Raw genomic sequence first — 19,032 nt, 5'->3', positions numbered from 1 at the left:
CTTGGTATAAACAGAGATCATAGTATTCTAGGCAAGAAGAAAACTTTTAAGACCTGGAGCCAATGAAGACAGCAGGAACAAATCCTTTGAACTGTAGAAGTTCAGTATTGCTGGAATGTAGATTTAGGAGATGGGGGAAGGGTGCCAAAAAATGTAGCTGGAAGAGAAAGCCTTGATCAGATAGTGAAAGGCCTTGACACTACTGAAAAGTCCTGGGTTTTCTGATAGATGTAGGAGGTAGTGAAAAATGTCAGGCATAGAAGTCGCCTGAGTCATAGTCTGTTTACTTTTTTTACCAAATGAAGCATCATATAAGCTTATATACATTCTCTTTTTATCTTTTTTTTTTTTTTTTTTTTTTGAGGATGGGTGATGGGGAGGCAGAGAGAATCTTAAGCAGGCTTCACACCCAGTGTGGAGCCTGCAGGCTGGATCTCACAACCCTGAGATCATGACCTGAACTGAGATCAAGAATCAGACGCTTAACCGACTGAGTTATCGGGCAACCCTATAAGTCTCTTTTAAATAGAGGGTATCAAGCTTCTTGTTCCTGATAGAGATGGATGAGTAGATGGACTGCATCTGGCTGAATCTTCTCAGAAAGTAGAATGAGCAAAACCTGGCCATTTTTGTTGAGATACTCTAATAAAAGGGTTTTTAGAATCAATGTGAAGTATGCATTTTATTTATTATATCTTAATGTGTCCCTAAAAAGGTTTTAGGAAACATTAATGGAAATGGTGTACTTTTATTACATAGAACTTATTAGCTATAAATGGGATTCAAAGCTAAAAGAGGTCAATGAAAAGAAAAAGGATGCCATTACCCCTAAGTTATTTAAAAGCAGGACTTTCTGATTTACTGGGTCCTTTTTTGGCTTCTCCAGTCTCTTTCCTAGGATAATTATAAGTATTAAAGGATACAACATAACAAAAACCATTCACCCTAGGCTAATGAATGTTCGTGGTTTTTGTTATTTCAGTTATTTCAGCTGTAGTACTACCTTCTACCCAGTTACCCACGACAGAAACCTAGGCATTTAGCTCTTTCCACTCCACCCTTTTCGGCCTTACAAACTACATCATTTAAATATTTCTTGCAGTAGTTTTCTTCTGTCCATTCCTGCTACTATTACTTTCTTTCCCTGATCTCTTAACAGTAGTCATCACCTAACTAGATTGCCTGCCTCCACTTTTGCCATCTTTGGTCCCAGTTTACAAAATGTAGTTAATCATAAAAGCATATTTGACTTAGCCACTTACTTGCTTAAATCCTTTTGTGACTTGTTATTGCAGGTGTTTGTATTCAGTGGTTTGTGAATGGTATATGAATCTTCTAAAATTTTTGCAAGATGGAGTACATGTGCATTTTATGGGGAGAAAGTCGTCTTTATTGATTACTCCTCTGCTGACTAAAATCAGAATTCCTTATTTCTTACAGAGTCTCACAATCTGGTTCCTTCTTGCCACTTCATATTTTTGAGTCCTTTTTTTGAACTTTTATGCTGTTGAACTTAAGTTATCATAAGCTGTTCTCAGGCCCTTGTGCCTTTACTCCCTCATTTCCTTCTTACCAGAAACATTCTATTTTTTTGTGTCATCAGCTGCTAGTCATCCTTATCTTGGCTAAGTTGCTTTTCTTTAAATTGCCATACCTCTGTATTTCCTATGATATTAAAGTCATCTGGCTTTTACCTCCTTAAACAGTAAGTTTTTTGAAGAAAGAGCCCATATGAAGGTAGTCAGAGGACCTGGAATAGTACTAGATTCTCAATCAGAGTTTGAACTATGCTGAAGGAGACATTTGGAAGTCATCAGGTATTACCTTGAAAGAAGATGAAACAGCCCAGAGAGAATTTAAAAGAGAAAGTCTCTCATGGCTGGTCCCTGGAGAGTATAAACATTTCCAGATTAGAAAGGGAAATCTGAAGAACAACCAGAGAGAAAGGAGGAAATCAGGAAATGGTGTCCTGAAAGCACATAGTAAATTTCGAGAAGGTCTGCATTTCTCAGCAAGGTTAAACAAAATAAGGAGTGAAAAGTGATGACTCAGCAAGAATGATTTCTACATCACTAGATAGAGAGGCTAGGTTATAGGTGCAGCAAGCCTTGACCGGTTTGTTTCGCACACATTGTTATCTTGTTCTCCACTGCTGCTTCTGGACTATTGTTATTCTCTCAGCATGAAAATTCCTGCTCCTTTGAAGCTACAATGTGTATCTCTCCTCTGTCTTTATTGATTGGTGACCTCCCAGTCACTTCTCAGTCTTTTGGAACTCATACTCTTCCACTCTACCCCAGATCCCTGAAGTCTTTGTTGATACGCTTAACTCCCTAGTATCTTAATTCCCCAACTATTTTTTTTTTTTTTTAAAGATTTTATTTATTTATTTGACAGACAGAGATCACAAGTAGGCAGAGAAGCAGGTAGAGAGAGAGGAGGAAGCAGGCTCCCCGCCGAGCAGAGAGCCCGATGCGGGGCTCGATCCCAGGACCCTGGGATCATGACCTGAGCCGAAGGCAGCGGCTTAACCCACTGAGCCACCCAGGCGCCCCTTAATTCCCCAACTATTTTATCTTCAATAATCTGGACCTCTGCTTTGCTGCTCCTTCCTATTCCCTTGGGCATGCTAATGTTTATTGTTAAATGTTAATTAAAACACCCATTTCAGGTTGTCGTCTTTTTATGCTTTCTTTCTTACTTTCTCTCATCCCATCTGTTTTTCCTTTGAGTTTTAGCCTTCTGGTTCTTCTGCTTCCTGGCATAGAATCTTCAGACCCAGGAGATTGAATAGATCATATTCTGTATGTTCCCTTTTCACTCTGTTGGTTATTTCCTTTGCTGTACAGAAGTTAAGTTCACTGTAGTCCTATTTGTCTATTTTTTGCTTTTATTGTGTATGCTTTTGGTGTTATACTGAAGAATGTATTGCCAAATCCAGTATCATGAAGCTGTTTCTCTGTGTTTATTTTGGGAGTTTTATAATGTCAGGTTTTATGTTTAGGTCTTTAATCCATTTTGAGTTAACTTTTTTTTTTAAATGTAGTATGAGATGTAAGGGTCCAACTTTATTCTTTTGCATGTGAATATCCATTTGTGGGAGAGACTCTCCTTTTCCCATTGTATAGCCTTGGCACCTGTGACAAAGCTCATTTAACTATATATTATGTAAGGGTTTATTTCTTGCTTCTCTGATGTGTTCCATTGGTCTGTGTGTCTTATCTTTGTGTGTGTGTGTGTGTGTGTGTCTTATCTTTATGCCAGTACCATACTGTTTTGATTTCTGTAGCTTTGTAAGATGTTTTGAAATCAAGAAGTATGAGAGTGGCTTTTTTTTTTTTTTCCCCTTAAGATTGTTTTTGCTCTTTGGGTTCCATTGAGATTCCATATCCAGGAATTTTAGATTCTTTTATTATTAAAACATGCTGTTGAGATTTCAAAGGAATTAAATTGAATATGTAGATTGCTTTGGGTAGTATGGACATTTTAACAGTATCAAGTTTTACAGTCTATGAACACAGGATCTTTACATTTGTGTCTTTAGTTTCTTTCAGCAGTATTTTGTAGTTTTCATTGTACAGTAGTCTCTCCTTATCTGTGGTTTCAGTTACCCATGGTCAGCTGCGGTATGGAAGCAGATGATTCTTCTTAAAATATTATCAGAATAGTAGCCTAACACTACATCACAATGCTTATGTCATTCATCTCACTTCATTTCATCATGTAGGTTATTTTACCATTTTCACATCACAGGAAGAAAGGTGAGTATAATAAGATATTTTGAGAGAGAGAGACCACATTCATGTAACTTTTTTTGTTGTAGTTGTTCTATTTCATTATTAGTTATTACCGTTAGTCTCTTAACCATGGCTAATTTATAAATTAAATTTTATCATAAGTAAGTATGTATAGGAAAAGAAACATACATAGGGTTTGGCACTCTTGTGGTTTCAGGCATTCATCAGGGGCCTTGGAATGTATCCCCCAGTGGATAAGGAGGACTGTAATACAAGTCTTCCACCTCTTGGGTTAAATTTATTAGTAAAGTATTTTATTCTCTTTGATGCTGTTGTAAATGAAAATATTTTTAAAATTTCCTTTCGCTCATAGTTTAGAGAAGCACAGCTGGTTTTTGCATCAGTTGACTTTTATATCTTACAGCTTTAATAAATTTGGCTTATTAGTTCTAATAGTTTTTTTGTGGGGTCTTTAGGATTTTCTACATATAAGATCATGTCATCCGCAAGCAGAGATAATTTTGTTTCTTCCTTTCCAGTTTGGATGCCTTTATTTATTTTTCTTGCCCGATTGCTCTGGCTAGGATTCCCAGTAGTGTTTTAAAAAGAATTGGTGAGAGCTGGCATCCCTGCCTATAGTTCCTGATTTTAGAAGGAAAGCTTTCAGTTTTAAACCATTAGGTGTAATCTTAGCTTTTCATATATGGCATTTATTCTGTTGAGGTAATTTCCTTCCTTGTCTAGTAATGTTTAGGGATTATTATTATGTTAAAAGTGTTTATTATAGTAAAAATACTGATTTATAATTAAAATTTTTTCCCTGAAAATTATATTTTGTTCTCTAGTAAATGGTTTATTGGTTGGATATTGTAATAATGACTTCACAATCATAGATTCAGTCTTGAAATAATCTAATATTTTGTGCAATTCCATTTTAACAGACCCAACTTGAAACCTACCATAACTGTGTCACAGATGTCTTATGTCATCCATTTCTATGAGGTGTAGTATATCTAGAATACCATTGTTCACTCTTCCAAAATTTTTATGTTAAATGCAACTTTGAGGGAGGGGATGGAATGTTTACAAAGGCAACATCCCAGAAGGAACAAAGAGATAAACTTACTTTGAGAAACCACTAGGTAAGTGGTAGTTAGCTTTATAGACATTATATAAGCCTTTTATCTTTGGCTTCTTATCTCCTCACGTCTTTATTTAACTTCATATTCAATTAAAGTCACTCTGCTTTGACTTTTTTTTAATCTTTGCCTTTTTAATTATTCTGTACCTTATCTTAGTTTTTTGGGTTTTTTAAAGATTTTATTTATTTATTTGACAGAAATCACAAGTAGGCAGAGAGGCAAGCAGAGAGAGAGGGGGAAACAGGCTCCCTGCTGAGCAGAGAGCCCAGTGCAGGGCTCAATCCAGGAACCCTGGGATCATGACCTGAGCCGAAGCAGAGGCTTAACCCACTGAGCCACCCAGGCGCCCCGCATTAGTTTTTATGATGCATGTCACAGTTATTATTTCTTTAATGTTCTATCATTTTTGTCTTTAACTCTAATTTCAATCTTGTTTGCTCATTGTTCACTAACACATCTTCATTTTAGGACAATAGCAATTTTTGTGGCTTCATCTTCATTCTTATATTCATTCTGTATTTTCTAACTACCTGTTAAGTTTAAGATCTTTTTGCAACTTTCATCTTTTACATTGTTGGCAGCCATTTCAGTGGTTCTAACCCCAATGGCTTGCCATTGGCATAGGAATATTTAACATACTTTCCTAGTATTTGTCACCATGAAGGTAAATTAAGTTGCTATGCATAGTTACTGCCAGCTTATAACTTTTATTTTTATTAGTATTATAGGCAGGTTTTTTTGGTTTTGTTTGTTGAATACTGGATTGATTAAAAAATTAGATTTAAAGTCAGAAAACACAGTATTAGTGCCATTGATAACATGTTGGTTTTCCTTTTTCATCCACTAGTGGCTGAAACCATTTCTTCTGCCTGTTGACTGCTCTGAAAAGTTATAATATGGTGACAGTATTTTCTCCCAGTGTTTTATTTTGAAAACTTAACAAACATGTAGCAAAGTTGAAAGATTTTTGCAGTTGACACAATAAGCTTATCATCTAGATTTTACTAATAATGTTTACCTTGTTTTATCACATATCCTTTTGTCTATCAGTCTATCATTCCATCTTTTTTTTTTTTCCCCCCCCATGCATTTCAAATTGCTGACCTCAGTGTCCTTCCCTCTCAGGTGAAACTATTTTTTAAAGATTTCTGTCAACTTTTCTAGAGTAACTTTGGCCTACCACATGTAATTTATTTGTAGAACTGTCTAACAAATTGAGCCTTACAAATAAAGTAAGTAAATAGAAAATGTTGTCTGTTTTAAGTGCATATTTTCACTTGTCTACTTTAACTTTGAGAGCTTTCTCACTGGAAGATCTCACTTGCCCTCCATCATTATTGACTCAATAAGAAAAGTACGTGAAACGTGAGGAAATTATAGAAAGTAAGCCATATTTTTAACTTTTTGAGGAACCTCCATATTGTTAACTTTTTGAGGAACCTCCATATTGTTTTCCACAGTGTTTTCAGTTTGCATTCCCACCAGCAATGCAAGAGGGGTTCCCTTTCTCCACATTCTTACTAACAACTTGTTCTTTGTGTTGATTTTAGCCGTTCTGACACATATGAGGAGATACCTTATTATAGTTTTGATTTGTACTGCCCTGATGCTGAGTGATGTTGAACATCTTTTCATCTGTCTGTTGGCCATCTGGATGTCTTTGGAAAAATATCTGTTCATGTCTTCTGCCCATTTTCAAATTGGATTATTGTTTTTTTGGGGGGTGTTCTTTATATATTTTGCATACTAACCCTTTATCAGATCTGTCATTTGCAAATCTCTTCTCCCATTCCGTGGGTTGCCTTTTAGTTTTGTTGGTTGTTTCCTTTTCTGTGCAGAAGTTTTTTATCCCAGTAGTTCATTTTTGCTTTTGTTTCCCTTGCCTCAGGAGCCATATCTAGAAAGAAGTTGCTGTGGCCAATGTCAAAGAGGTTACTGTGTATGTTCTTCTCTAGGATTTTTGTAGTTTTTGTTTGTAGTTTTTTTTTTTTTGTAGATTTTGTAGTTTAAGTTGCACTGCTAGGTATTTACCCAAAGAATACAAAAACACTAATTCAGAGGGATACAGGCACTTCAGTGTTTATAGTAGCATTATCTATAATAGCCATATTATGAGAACAGCCCAAGTGTCCAGTAACTGATGGATGGATAAAGAAGATGTGGTATATATACACAATAGAATGTTACTCAGCCATAAAAACAGAATAAAATCTTGCCGTTTGCAGCACCATGAATGGAGCTTGAGAGTATTATGCTAAGGGAAATAAGTCAGAGAAAGACAAATACCATATAGTTTCACTCATAGGTGGAATTTAAGAAACAAAACCAACAAACATGAGGGGGAAAAGAGCGAAAAACCAAGAAACAGACTGTAGAGAACAAACTGTAGCTAGCACAACTATGGAGAACAAACTGAGAGGAGATGAGTGGGGAGATCGGTTAAATCGGTGATGGGGATAAGGACTGTACTTGTCACAAGCACTCAGTGTTGTGTGGAAGTGTTGAATCACTGTATTGTACACCTGAAACTAATATACACTGTCTGTTAACTAACTAGAATTTAAATACAAACTTTCTAAAAAAGAAAGTAAGCCATAGCTCCTTTTCTCTTGTCATTTTGATTATGAGTGGCAGATAAGGTGTCCCTAAAGGGATCTGGTTAGGGAAGGAGTCTCTTCATTTCTTTCCTTTTTTCTATATTGTTTTGTTCTTTTTCTTTTTTTCTCTTGTCCTCCTTTTTTTTTCTTTTTCTCTGCTTTAATCATAGGTAGGGAAAAGTACACATTTTGCTATATTGATTTGCAGAGGAGAAAGTGAGCAGGTCATGTGCTTAGATGGAAATGTCACAGAGACTAAAGAACACAGACTCTAAATTAAGAGTTGGGAAATTTTTTCTGTAAAGGGCCAGGTGGGGTTTATTTTAGGATTTGCAAGTCGTACAGTCTCTTCAAACTACTCAACTCTGCTGTTGTAATGTGAAAACAGCCATAGACAATAATTAAATTAATGATCTCGGTTATGTTTTAATAAGAATTTTGGTCACTGAAATTTGATCTTCATATAATTTCTGCATATCACAAAATAATTTTTTCTGATTTTGTCAAACATTTAAAATTATGAAAACCATTTTTATCTTAGGGGCTATAAAAACCAGGTACAGGCTAGATTTGGCCCATAAGCTAAGATTTGCTGACTCCTAATATATAGGGATTAACCCTATACAACTTACTTGTTTATAAAAATGTCATTTATGTACATTTCCCAACATAGAGGCCTTTTATATGCTCTAAATTAGATGGGGACACAGAATTGTACAGAGATAATTCAGGGTATCATTGGTGTGAGTAAAGAAGAAAAAAATGTTTAATATGATTGATTCTGCTGATAACGTGGAAGTTCTGGCATGGCCTCTTTTCAGTCCTGTCTCACCTGTGTAGCTACTATTTCTAGGTCTTGGGTAGAGAAGTGGACTGAATAGAGGGGCCTGCTTTCTTCCGTCTGGTATTAAATCTCCCCTTAGTGGTATTAAAACCCAGGTTTGAGTCAAGCCTGGACTCAAATCTCTTACTAGATTTGTAACTTGCTACATAACTGCTCTGAGCATCAGCACAATGATGGTTTATATAGCTAATTCATAAACTTAGATCTTAGTAATAATCATAACAGTAATAGCAGCAAACTCATCGTGGTGCTTATTAGGTGCCAGGCAGTGTTCTTACTATTTTATATATATTAACTCATTTAATTCTCTCACACCCATGATAATTGTTAATGTATACCATCACTTTAATGATGAGGAATCTGAGACACAGAAATGTTAAGTAACTCATTTACAGTTACATAGTTATAAGTGGCAGAGCCAACATGTGAAGTTGGGGAGCCTGGCTTCAGAGTGCAAGCTCTTAACTGGTAGGGCTTAGAGCCTTGCCAGAATGGGGACATCTGTAGTACATAGGTTCTCAAGAAATTACAGATACAGTAAGTTTACAGAATATTGTGGTATTTTTTCCTTAAAAAATTTGGTATACTTATGAGGTAGTGGATATGTATAAATATGAGATTCAAATTTTTGATTTTTCAGGGTTTTGCTTTTTTTTCGGTTACATATTATTTATGGGATTTTTTTTTTTCTATAGGAGTTTTTAGTACTGCTATTGTTAAGAATTATTTTGAAATCAGTCACTTTCTGTGAGACAATGTAGTGGAAATGACTTAGACTCCAGAGCCAAAAGACCCCTGACTCCTGTTCTTGTCCTGATTCTGCATTTTCCTTCATGTGATTTTGAGTACATGATTTTATCTCAGTTCTGTCTCCTTTGGCTCTGAACTGAAGATAATCCTCATCATGGGATTCAAATGAGATAACCTACGCCAGAGTGCATAGTATGTTACCAGACACTCATCAATCACTAGTACTGTGTTTGCCTATCTCTTATGTAGAATAACCTAAACTTTAGAACTGAAAGGTGGGAAAACTGAGGCTCAGAGAATTACTTGCTTAGGATCTTATAGGTTTTTAGAGGCAGAAGGAGCTGTCATGTAACTCAGATCTGCTAATTTCTCAGTCTTGTCCTATTTTTGCTGTTCACACTCCTTTATGGATTACACACAGAAGCATTAGGTAATATGACTGGGTTTTGGGTTTTTCTTAGGACAAAAACCTGATATTCTTATTAAGAAAATAACTAGTGTTTGGTATTTTGAATTTTGATAATTAATCATTAAAAACTCATACAGACAGTTTAGTAAGCTTTGAGGCTATTCAAATCATGTATTTGTATATATATCAAACTAGTATTTGGTATTTTGAATTTTTATAATTAATCATATCATAAAGTCATATGGACAATTTAATAAGTCTTGAGGCTACTCAAATCAAAATGTTAACACATTTTTCCATATCTTTTTAGACTTTTTAAGACTTTGATATATGTTCATAATTTTCCTACAAAGCAGAAATACATTCCCTTTACATTTTCTTAGGGAAAGCTACTGTATTTCTGGAGAAGATGGTATTATTAATCTCCCATTCTTTAGTAAATGATAGCAACATATGGTATATATAAATCTCCTAGGTTCTGTATTTCTGTTTCTTTACATGTTGTTACTTTACTGTTTTGCATGGTGATATATCTGGAATAATCTTTAATTTTCAGAAGTTGGATTGTTTGTAGGTACGTGTAATAAAATAGGTGATGCCCATGCAGTTTTCTTTAAGTGTGTTTTGTAGGGTTTTTTCTCTCTCTCTCTTTGCATGCATGGGTTTGCATGGAACATTTGAAAAATAGAAGCATCAGAATGAATTGAATGTTTTTGAATTACAGTTGACCCTTGAACAACATAGGTTTGAATTGTGCGGATCCACGTACATGTGGGTTTAAAAAATATATATATATATGTATGTATATATACTTACATGTTGATAAATCCAGACAGAACTATAAAGGTATTTTGTCTTCCTTAAGATTTTATAAATATTTTCTTTTCTCTAGCTCACTTTAATGTAAGAATATAGGATATAATACATATAGCATATGAAAGTGTTAATTGCCTTTTTATGTTATTGGTAATGCTTCTGGTCAGTGGTAGGGTATATGCAGATTTCAACTGTGCAAGGGGGTTTCACCCCTGATGCCAAACATTGTTCAAGGGTTAATTGTGCTAGTCTTTGTCACTTACCTTGATAGTTTAGAGACAAAGTTCTACTTTTGAGACAAAAGTCTTATCTACTGCTCATTTGCCTTCTTGTTCAGTTTCTCATGATTAACAAGATATAGCTCACAGTTAACAAGATGTGAACTCTATTGCCATTTGCCATTTAGTCTTACATGTTAGTAAGATAATTGTGGAACATTTAGAGAGTCAAATAAATTTTTTTAATAGTTTCGATTCTTTGTAGTTTTTATTCCCGTGCATGTGAGTTTGAGACCAAAAGGAATAGCTATGAATTATGTTTCTTTGGATCCAGTAGATTACTTTCTTTAAGGCACGGTAATCTCACATCATCAGACAGTAGAAGCATAGATCTTAGAGTTGAATAAACCATAGAAATAGATACTGTAGCTTGGCTTCTTGCTTGATGAAATAATCTCTTCAGTATCTTTGCAAGCTCTGCGAAAACAGCCAGTTAAGAACGTGAATCTACATATTTTAGGTTCACGATGTAGTAGTGAAACAAGACTTTTCCCTAAGGGAACTTAAAATATTCCATATTCCTCTGATTTGGAATTAATGAGCAAGTTCAGTGACATGATTTAGGTTCAGCATTATATGCTCAGAATCATTTTCTTGTAGTATAACACAGTTTTGGGTATTTCATTTATAAGTTTATTTTTAAATCTCTCATGTAGATAATTGGAGAAAAAAAAATTTCTTTCCAGTTAGAAGTTATATGTAAACTATAAATCAAGTATTTACAAACTATTAAAACAAAATAGTAATTACATAAAGGGAATTTGGATTGATACTTTTAACTAGACTCTCATTTTCTTAATGTTAGCTTTTTAAAATGATTAAATACTAAAAGTCTTGGCCATAAACCTTGTGACTTCCATTTGTTCTGCTAAATAATTGAAGCACATATACCATTAAACAAGTATTTTTCTCCCTTTTTTTAAACCAAAGAAAAGCATATTTTATTTCAGCAATGATTTTGATGAACCTGCTAGAATTGACTGTTGGGAGCCAGCGAACCCCAGGTTCCTCCCACCACACTCACATGCTTTTTCATACTCACCACACAGAGTACCCCCCAAATTGAGTTGATTGACACTGTTTGCCATTCTCTTGGTTGGCTATGAAATCCATCCTCTTTTCCTGCTGCCCCAAGCAGCATCCTCCATTTGTTCAGGGCTTTTGTTAATACTGAACAAAGCATTGGGCTTTCAGAACCCAAAAAAGAAGCCAAGTCTCTTTTTTGCCATCTTTAAGACCATTCTTTTTTTCCTCCCTTTTAAAAAATGGTCAATAAAATACCTTTTGCAGAATTCCCCCCAGAGAACCAGGGAATCCTTTCCACTCTCAGCTGTTCCGGGTCATGTGGCCCTCCATGACAACCTGCTACCCTACTCCTACCCCAGCCCTTTTATAATAGGGCAGATGTTGAACAAGGACTGTCCTTCCACAGAAGGAAGGAAAATTTGTGTCTTAAGTAGGCTGATGAGTTAACACTGTTTTAGAGTCAAAAGAGGGTTGGACTGAGTTAGGAAGCAGAACAGAGAGTCTTTCTGACTCTTTTAGCATAGAAGTGTGTGCCTGCCAGGAGGGATGGATCTTTAAGGCTTGTTTATTCCTGCCTTGAATGTTCCACGAACATCAGACTTTTCCTACTACCATGTGCACAGGAACTTGTGGTCACAGACTCCATGTCTCTGGGAAGCTCCAGAACTCATTTTGGTCCCTGGTTTTCATTCATTTTGCTAGGCTTCCTGTCTGGATTTGCCGGAAGAGTTTGAATAAAACATGGCAGGTTGGGTAGTCCTCCCTGTCCTTCCTATTCTAGCCCGAAGCATTTCCTACCCATTTTCTACAGTCCCAGAACATAAAACCATTACTGAGGCAGGCAGGGAGCTGGGCTTTATGGGCAAGAGGAGGGCCTTTGCTACACTGCTGTCAGCTATGGGGAGTCCTAGGTAAAGGCCTTCGACAGCTGGAATTAGAGCTGTCACAGACAACATGGCCACCTCTGGGTCTTTATGCATGAAGATTATGTAAATGTTTTTATTAAAAAACTTTTTATTAAAAAGTTTTTATTAAAAAGTGTGTGTATGTATATATATTTTATATATATATATGTAAATGACCTAGATTATTTTCTTTTTCTGAAGCTACTTTCTTAAAAACAATAAATAAAATGTTTATAGAATTCCTGCTTAAAAAAAAGAGGTATCTTAGGCAGTATTTTATCAAACATTTCTCCAGTTAAAAGTTGTATATAAACAGTGAATCTCCAAGTTCTTCACCTCATCTTAATATGCAGGTTTATTGCTTGACTAACTTGCCTTGCTTTAAGATCCCTTGAGCTTTTTACATGGGAGCTATACTAATCTTAATCACTGTGCTTATTGTTTGAATGTTTGCTACAGGAAGCGAGCAGCTGCAAAGCATCTAATAGAACGCTACTACCACCAGTTAACTGAGGGCTGTGGAAATGAGGCCTGCACGAATGAGTTTTGTGCTTCCTGTCCAACTTTTCTTCGTATGGATAACAATGCAGCAGCTATTAAAGCCCTCGAGCTTTATAAGATTAATGCAAAACTCTGTGATCCTCATCCCTCCAAGAAAGGAGCCAGCTCAGCTTACCTTGAAAACTCGAAAGGTGCCCCTAACAATTCCTGCTCTGACATAAAAATGAACAAGAAGGAAGGACAAGGAGCAAGAGATGATTTTAGAGGTAAGATGTTCTATTTTTAATTGAGAGTTTTTGACTGAAACCTGGATTGGAGATTTAAATAAAATGTGTGACATTTTTGTTTGTTTTGTCTAATTGTGTGGACATTAGGACATGATAGTACAGTGGCATTTATTTACCACTCTCTTACTTACTGCGATAAAGGACAGAACTAATAATTGAAGCAACGGTTTAAGAACATTTTAGTGTTCTAATGGTCCCTAATTAGAAGCAGTTTATATTCCAAAAGTTCCTTTGTTAATGGATTCCTTTGTTAATGGAAGTTTTTGAACATTTTCCACTAGGAAAAATATATTAAGTGATAATCTCCTAAACTAGACCACAAAATCTAACTAAATTATCAAATAGCTGGACTGAATATGTGGAATGAGTTGTGGAACCCTAGAACTATGAGGTGAAAGAAGCAGAAAGAAGTGTTGGCATTCTTTTCCATTTCTGAGGGCAAAGCAAAATTTTGTAGCCGTTGAGAAATAATTCAGTTTTTCTTTCTAATATTCTTCCCATATCCTGCTCAGATTCTTCTAGGCATTTGGCACACTCATGCTGCCAAGAATCGTCACCACTTACCAGTGGCAATCTTCACCTAAGCCCTTGTTTTTTAAATGATCCTGCGTTTCAGGATCATTTTTTAAAAAAATTTTCTTAAATTTTTAAAAATCTTTAAATCCAAGCTTTCTTTTCATCAGTTACTAATCAGTGTTAGTAACAAGGTAATTGAATTTCTGAATAATTTGATAGGGCTCAGCCCTACCAGAGGTAATTATATTTTAAAAGAGGAAGGTTTTTGTTGAAGACATGTATAAGTTGGAGAACAGCTCTGAAGTTTTCAGTAGCATGATTTAAATGCAGATTTAATTTAATTGGTGACATGGAATTTTCTTGTATTTTTTACTTTAATCTCACAGTAAAAGGTGTTTTCATAACTTGGTAACTTTACACAGCTTCAAAATGTGTGCTTGTTACATGATTTAACTCATACACTGTGGATAAGTAGGTGAATGTTGTCAGTATGTGTAACAGGGAAGTTGCAGTGACTCCATTATACACATTTCTCCAGCAAGTGTGTGTCAGAGAGTAACAGTTACTAAATGTAGAATGTGCTGGTGCAGTTAAATGCAGTCTGCAGTAGGGGATTATAGTACAGGGTGGATGGACACATCTTTTTGCTATGTGCTTCATCATAGGTGCTTATTGAGTGGTTATTCCGAGTCTTTGTTTCCTGTTTTTGCTCAAGTCTGTGTAGTTTAGCAGTTCCTTATACTTTATTCCAATATGCTACTCTGTCCTCCTACTCCCTTTTTTCTGTTAACTTTCTATTTACTGTAGTATTTTTTCCTACTAGGAATTACAAATGCATTAACTACACTAGTACTTTCATTTTTATTGTTAATTATATTTGTTGGTTCTCTTTACAAAATTCTATATGTATTGTATAGTGCACCCCAAATTCTGTTTTTGCATAAAAATTTTAAGTGTAAAATTTTGTAGATTAAGTTTATTTTCAGGAACATACATATATTACAAAATATACAGATATCCCATATAGGAATGTTTCTTCATTTAATATTTTCTCAGTGGAACATCTCTTTTTATTGATAAATATTGTGAATGTTTGTATCTAATGTTTTTTAAACTAATTTATGTCTGAAAAATACAGTTCAATATTTTAAAACACTATCTAGGGAAAGTATTGATACATTTTATATGGAATTATTAGAATGTCAGAATCACTTGAAAGTATTCTGAACAACATGTCAACAAAGGGTGTCTGGGTCTAGAGTGTCGCTGTCCCTTAAGATACATCATGTGATTCATGGAAAATAACTTTTTGTTACTAAGTTTATGAATTGGTGATTTAGGAAACAGTGTTTTATGTCCAACAAGACAGTTACTTTATAATAGTTATTTACTCTACTTTGGTTACATTTTAGGAAATGGGGGGTTTTTCATTTTCTTGTAAGAAGGTGTTACAATTTTTTTCCAGTTAAAATAATGGGAAATAAGCTCCCAGTTAGCAGTTTCACACTTTTTGGAAAGAGATTACTGATGTTTAGCAGAAGATGTCCTCTGAAAGTAGAGCAGTCCTGTGAAACTTTCATGAGCCAAAATGGCATACACAGTGAAGAAGCAGTTATCATTAATTTATACAGAAAACATTTTGAGGTTCCCTTATCCAAAAAATAGCCTCTCTTAGGTCTTTCTGATACCTTAGGACACATCTTGCTAATGGTGTACAAAATGAATTGAGATAAACACAGACGCCCAGAGACACAGTTCAAAGCTGTGGTGACTTGGGGCTGAGACGCTGAGTGTAATTCCTGGGGAAGGGGATTGTCAGTGCTGTTCTTGCTCCTCAGAGTACGTTTTGCCTCTATAATGGCTTCCAGTAAAACAAACACTAAACGCTTTTTTGCTTTTTAACTTTCTTACTATAAGTGAAGTTGCCTAGTGGGAACTTTCGAAAAGCAGGGGTATCTACATATCGTAATAGAACAGATCTAAAGATTAACTCTTAAAGGGTTAAAGCCCATAAAAGAAACTACAGGTGTTGACAGTCTGGTAGCAGGGGCCGAAGATCAGATTCATGGTGTGGTAAACTGTTATTTTTGTGGTTGAACTTTTATAGTTGTTCATTTAATGATCATTTGCATGTATCTTGTCTTTGTGAAACAAATATTAAAAGAGGTAGAAATTTTATTAAGAAATTTTATATGTTGTACAGTACATGTATATGAGTCCATTTGTCACAATGAAGATTGAATTACCTCTGTGCCTCTAAAATTATCCTCTGCTTCATTTAAGTATTTGTTGACAGGCCTGCCACTTCCTTGGTATATTTAGACTTTTATTATATAGCGTGTTATATTTTACAAATATAATCTCCATAAAATTAATAGACAAAATATATCATTTTTTCTCTTTCCTGTAAAATAATGTATCTGAATAGTTTATTCAAAATGCAGAGACTATTTGGGGTGCTCCATTTTTATTTCTTCCACAGTTTGATGGTGTTTTTTATTGGCTTGTATAGTACTGCCTAATGGAAAATGGTGTTGGAAATATTAGTAAACATTGCTTTTTACTTTTTAATTTGAAGGACAGTATTTTATAATTTGTAGAGACATGTATAGCTAATGCTTAGATAATTTGAAGATGTTACTAGATTATTTGATATATTAATAAAAAATTAAGAGATTCTGTTGCACTCATAATATGAGTTAATCATGTTTGACCCCATTTATCAGGAAAATAAACCTTCAGAAGTGCATCAGTGGACTTCCACTTAGGTAATTGGCACACCTATGCCACATGTCATCCCCCAGGTGCAAATGAGGATTAGAATACTAGTGTTTAGTTTTTATACTTTCTGTTTTATGATGGCATGTCAGAGAAGAGGGTTGAATAGATTTGGAGTTTGCCAGCCTTCAGTGTCTGTCCAGGTATATTAGAGAGTTAGAGGAAGACCAGAGTTTCATAAGATCACCTTTTAGATACTGAATGATTAATAATTCTAATTTGGAGTTATAAATAATCTCAGTATAAAATATAAGTTGCCGTATTCATGTGAACTAAACTAGGATAACTCAGGACACAAAACTCTTGGGGTACTATCCAGCATTGAATGTAGACATCTTTATATCAGTTGAAAATGATGTCCTTTGGTTGATCATTAATGGTTTCATATCCTTTTAGTGATTGGTTAGTCTTAGCTGTCGACCAACATTTGAATACTTTGAGCAATAGCAGATTAGCAGTCCTTAGGGATCACAAAAGCACACATGTACATATAAGTAACATGGAACTTTAAGGTGTTTTTAATTATCTTTGTCCAGAGCATTCATTCTTCCTTTAGCTTTTAGAATAGGTTATACAGTTGATTTGTAAAGTGAAATTCAATTATCTAATGTTTAAAGGATATTTTTACTTTTTTATTAATGAGGTTGTTTGACTGTAGGGTCAGAATGTTTTTATTTCTATATTTTCATGTGAAATATAATCATTTATGTTCTTATTTGACTATTAAAACAGTTTATTTTATCCCCAGTTGCCTGATATTCATACAACTCATAAGAGAAAAATAGTGTTGTTGAGGTATATTTCTTAGGTTTGGTAAGGTGAAATTTTGTGATTATTTAGCTTATCTCAGATTATAAGTAAGAAAATGAAGGGTGGGTTTTCTTGTTTGTTTTTGTTTTTCGTTTGAGAATAGATCATGAGAGTGAGTACATCAGAGCTAAGCTAATTTCAACTTTTAAAATGTTGGGTTTTTTCCTTCTTTTTTTAAATTGAAACTCATGGTAAGTACCAGGGAGTTTATTATTTGAGGTACTGAATCTGTGAGTTGTCAATTGTATGATGTCTCCAGGCATTGAGATCTATTACTCTTGGAGTTGGAATGTTTTACATGGTTTTCCTCTTCAGTCACTATATTCAGTGCTTTCTATGAAAGAGTTAAATGTTATGAAAGCTCAGATTAAACTGATGAAATAAATTAACATTTGAGTAAAAGATGACAACTTGGGAGTTTTAGAAAACAGCATGTTAAAATTATTTTTTGTGTGTGTGAGTAAGCAAAGCATAAGAGGGAACACACATGTAGTTTTCCTTTTTTGTTCTAATGTGTTTCATTCAGTGACATTCCCTTTTGGGAGTGGAATGCTTATGCATTCCATAATCTCCAAACTTAACTCTTCATTCCTTTCAAGGGGATATATGTATAGATTTATATTTTGTTGGTGAAGAGAATTAGAGCCATATGTTTATCTGTTTTTTGTTTGAAAGGGTATTCCCTGGCAAATATGAAAAGAGCAAATATAGAAGTACTTAAAAAAGTGATAATGGAGGTCTGAGCTACTATTTAGAGACAGATGTGAGAGGGAAGTAAAATGCATACCAGCAAACTGCTATAGACTCTTTCATCCCTGTAGTAGTCCCTCCTTCCAGAGATTTTTATCTAAAAAATCCTTGAAATGTTCTTTTCATTCTTGTTTCTTCTGTGATTTCATTGGAATTTCAACTTGTTAACATTAGTATAACTCTGAAAATGTGTAATAAATTGATATTTGGTCTAGCCTTTCATTGCCTCCTGTCATTTTTGCCTCTTACAAAGGGTTGTTTCTTGATCATGCAGTTTCATGGATGTGATAGAAAAACATAATAAAACTCCCTTGGATTTGAATACTACAGACTGCAAAAATAATGGTAATGATGGTAATGCAGACTGCAAAAGAACAATCAGCTCATCTTACCTATAAAATTTTTAGCACCAGAAAAGTACCAAGAAGGATTAAGCATAATTTAGACAGTCTGCTGGTATTTTAAAGAGTTTGATGGCAAGGTGGGAAAGGTGAAAAGCTTCTTTCTTTATTATTAATGATCAACTAGACTGCAGTATTAAGTATATACCAGAAAGAGCACTAGCTTATTAAACAAAGTGGAAATTTATTTCTGGGTCCCCTAATAGCCATGATATTCTAGGTTGGCAAAGTTCCACATCACATAATCATTCAGAAATGCTGCTGTAGTGTCACTGTAAATCTTCAGCACATGGCTTCCCAAGCATCCTGGGAACATCATCCCATTTAGCCAGAAAGTAGCACTTAACCTTGGCCTGAAAGTAGCACTTAACCTCAAAAACCTGGGAAAGCTGGGAGATATGATCCAAATCTGCCCAGAAAGGAGAGGAGAAAGATTTTGGTGACTACATAGTAATCTTTTTCACTTGTCCGCTTATAAGTTGCCT

At 34.9% G+C, this 19,032-nt stretch overlaps 1 protein-coding gene across 5 annotated transcripts in view; it reads left to right on the top strand.

Annotated features, from left to right (window-relative positions):
• The window catches only part of UBE3A (ubiquitin protein ligase E3A), a 91,833-nt gene that overhangs the window by 38,732 nt on the left and 34,069 nt on the right, over positions 1–19,032 (top strand). For 3 of the 5 annotated variants that reach the window (XM_080807561.1, XM_080807559.1, XM_080807560.1), the window contains one exon: positions 12,964–13,271. In XM_080807561.1, coding sequence (XP_080663687.1) covers positions 12,964–13,271 — 308 coding nt within the window. Of the gene's footprint in view, positions 1–4,760; positions 4,880–12,963; positions 13,272–19,032 lie in introns of those variants that run through there. The other 2 variants (XM_080807562.1, XM_080807563.1) reach the window with 2 other exon arrangements.

The sequence above is a fragment of the Martes martes genome, assembly GCF_963455335.1.
Source record: "Martes martes genome assembly, chromosome: 7".
Classification (NCBI taxonomy): domain Eukaryota; kingdom Metazoa; phylum Chordata; class Mammalia; order Carnivora; family Mustelidae; genus Martes; species Martes martes.
Note: the sequence above shows the minus strand (reverse complement) of the source record. Positions and strands in the feature narration are given on the sequence as shown.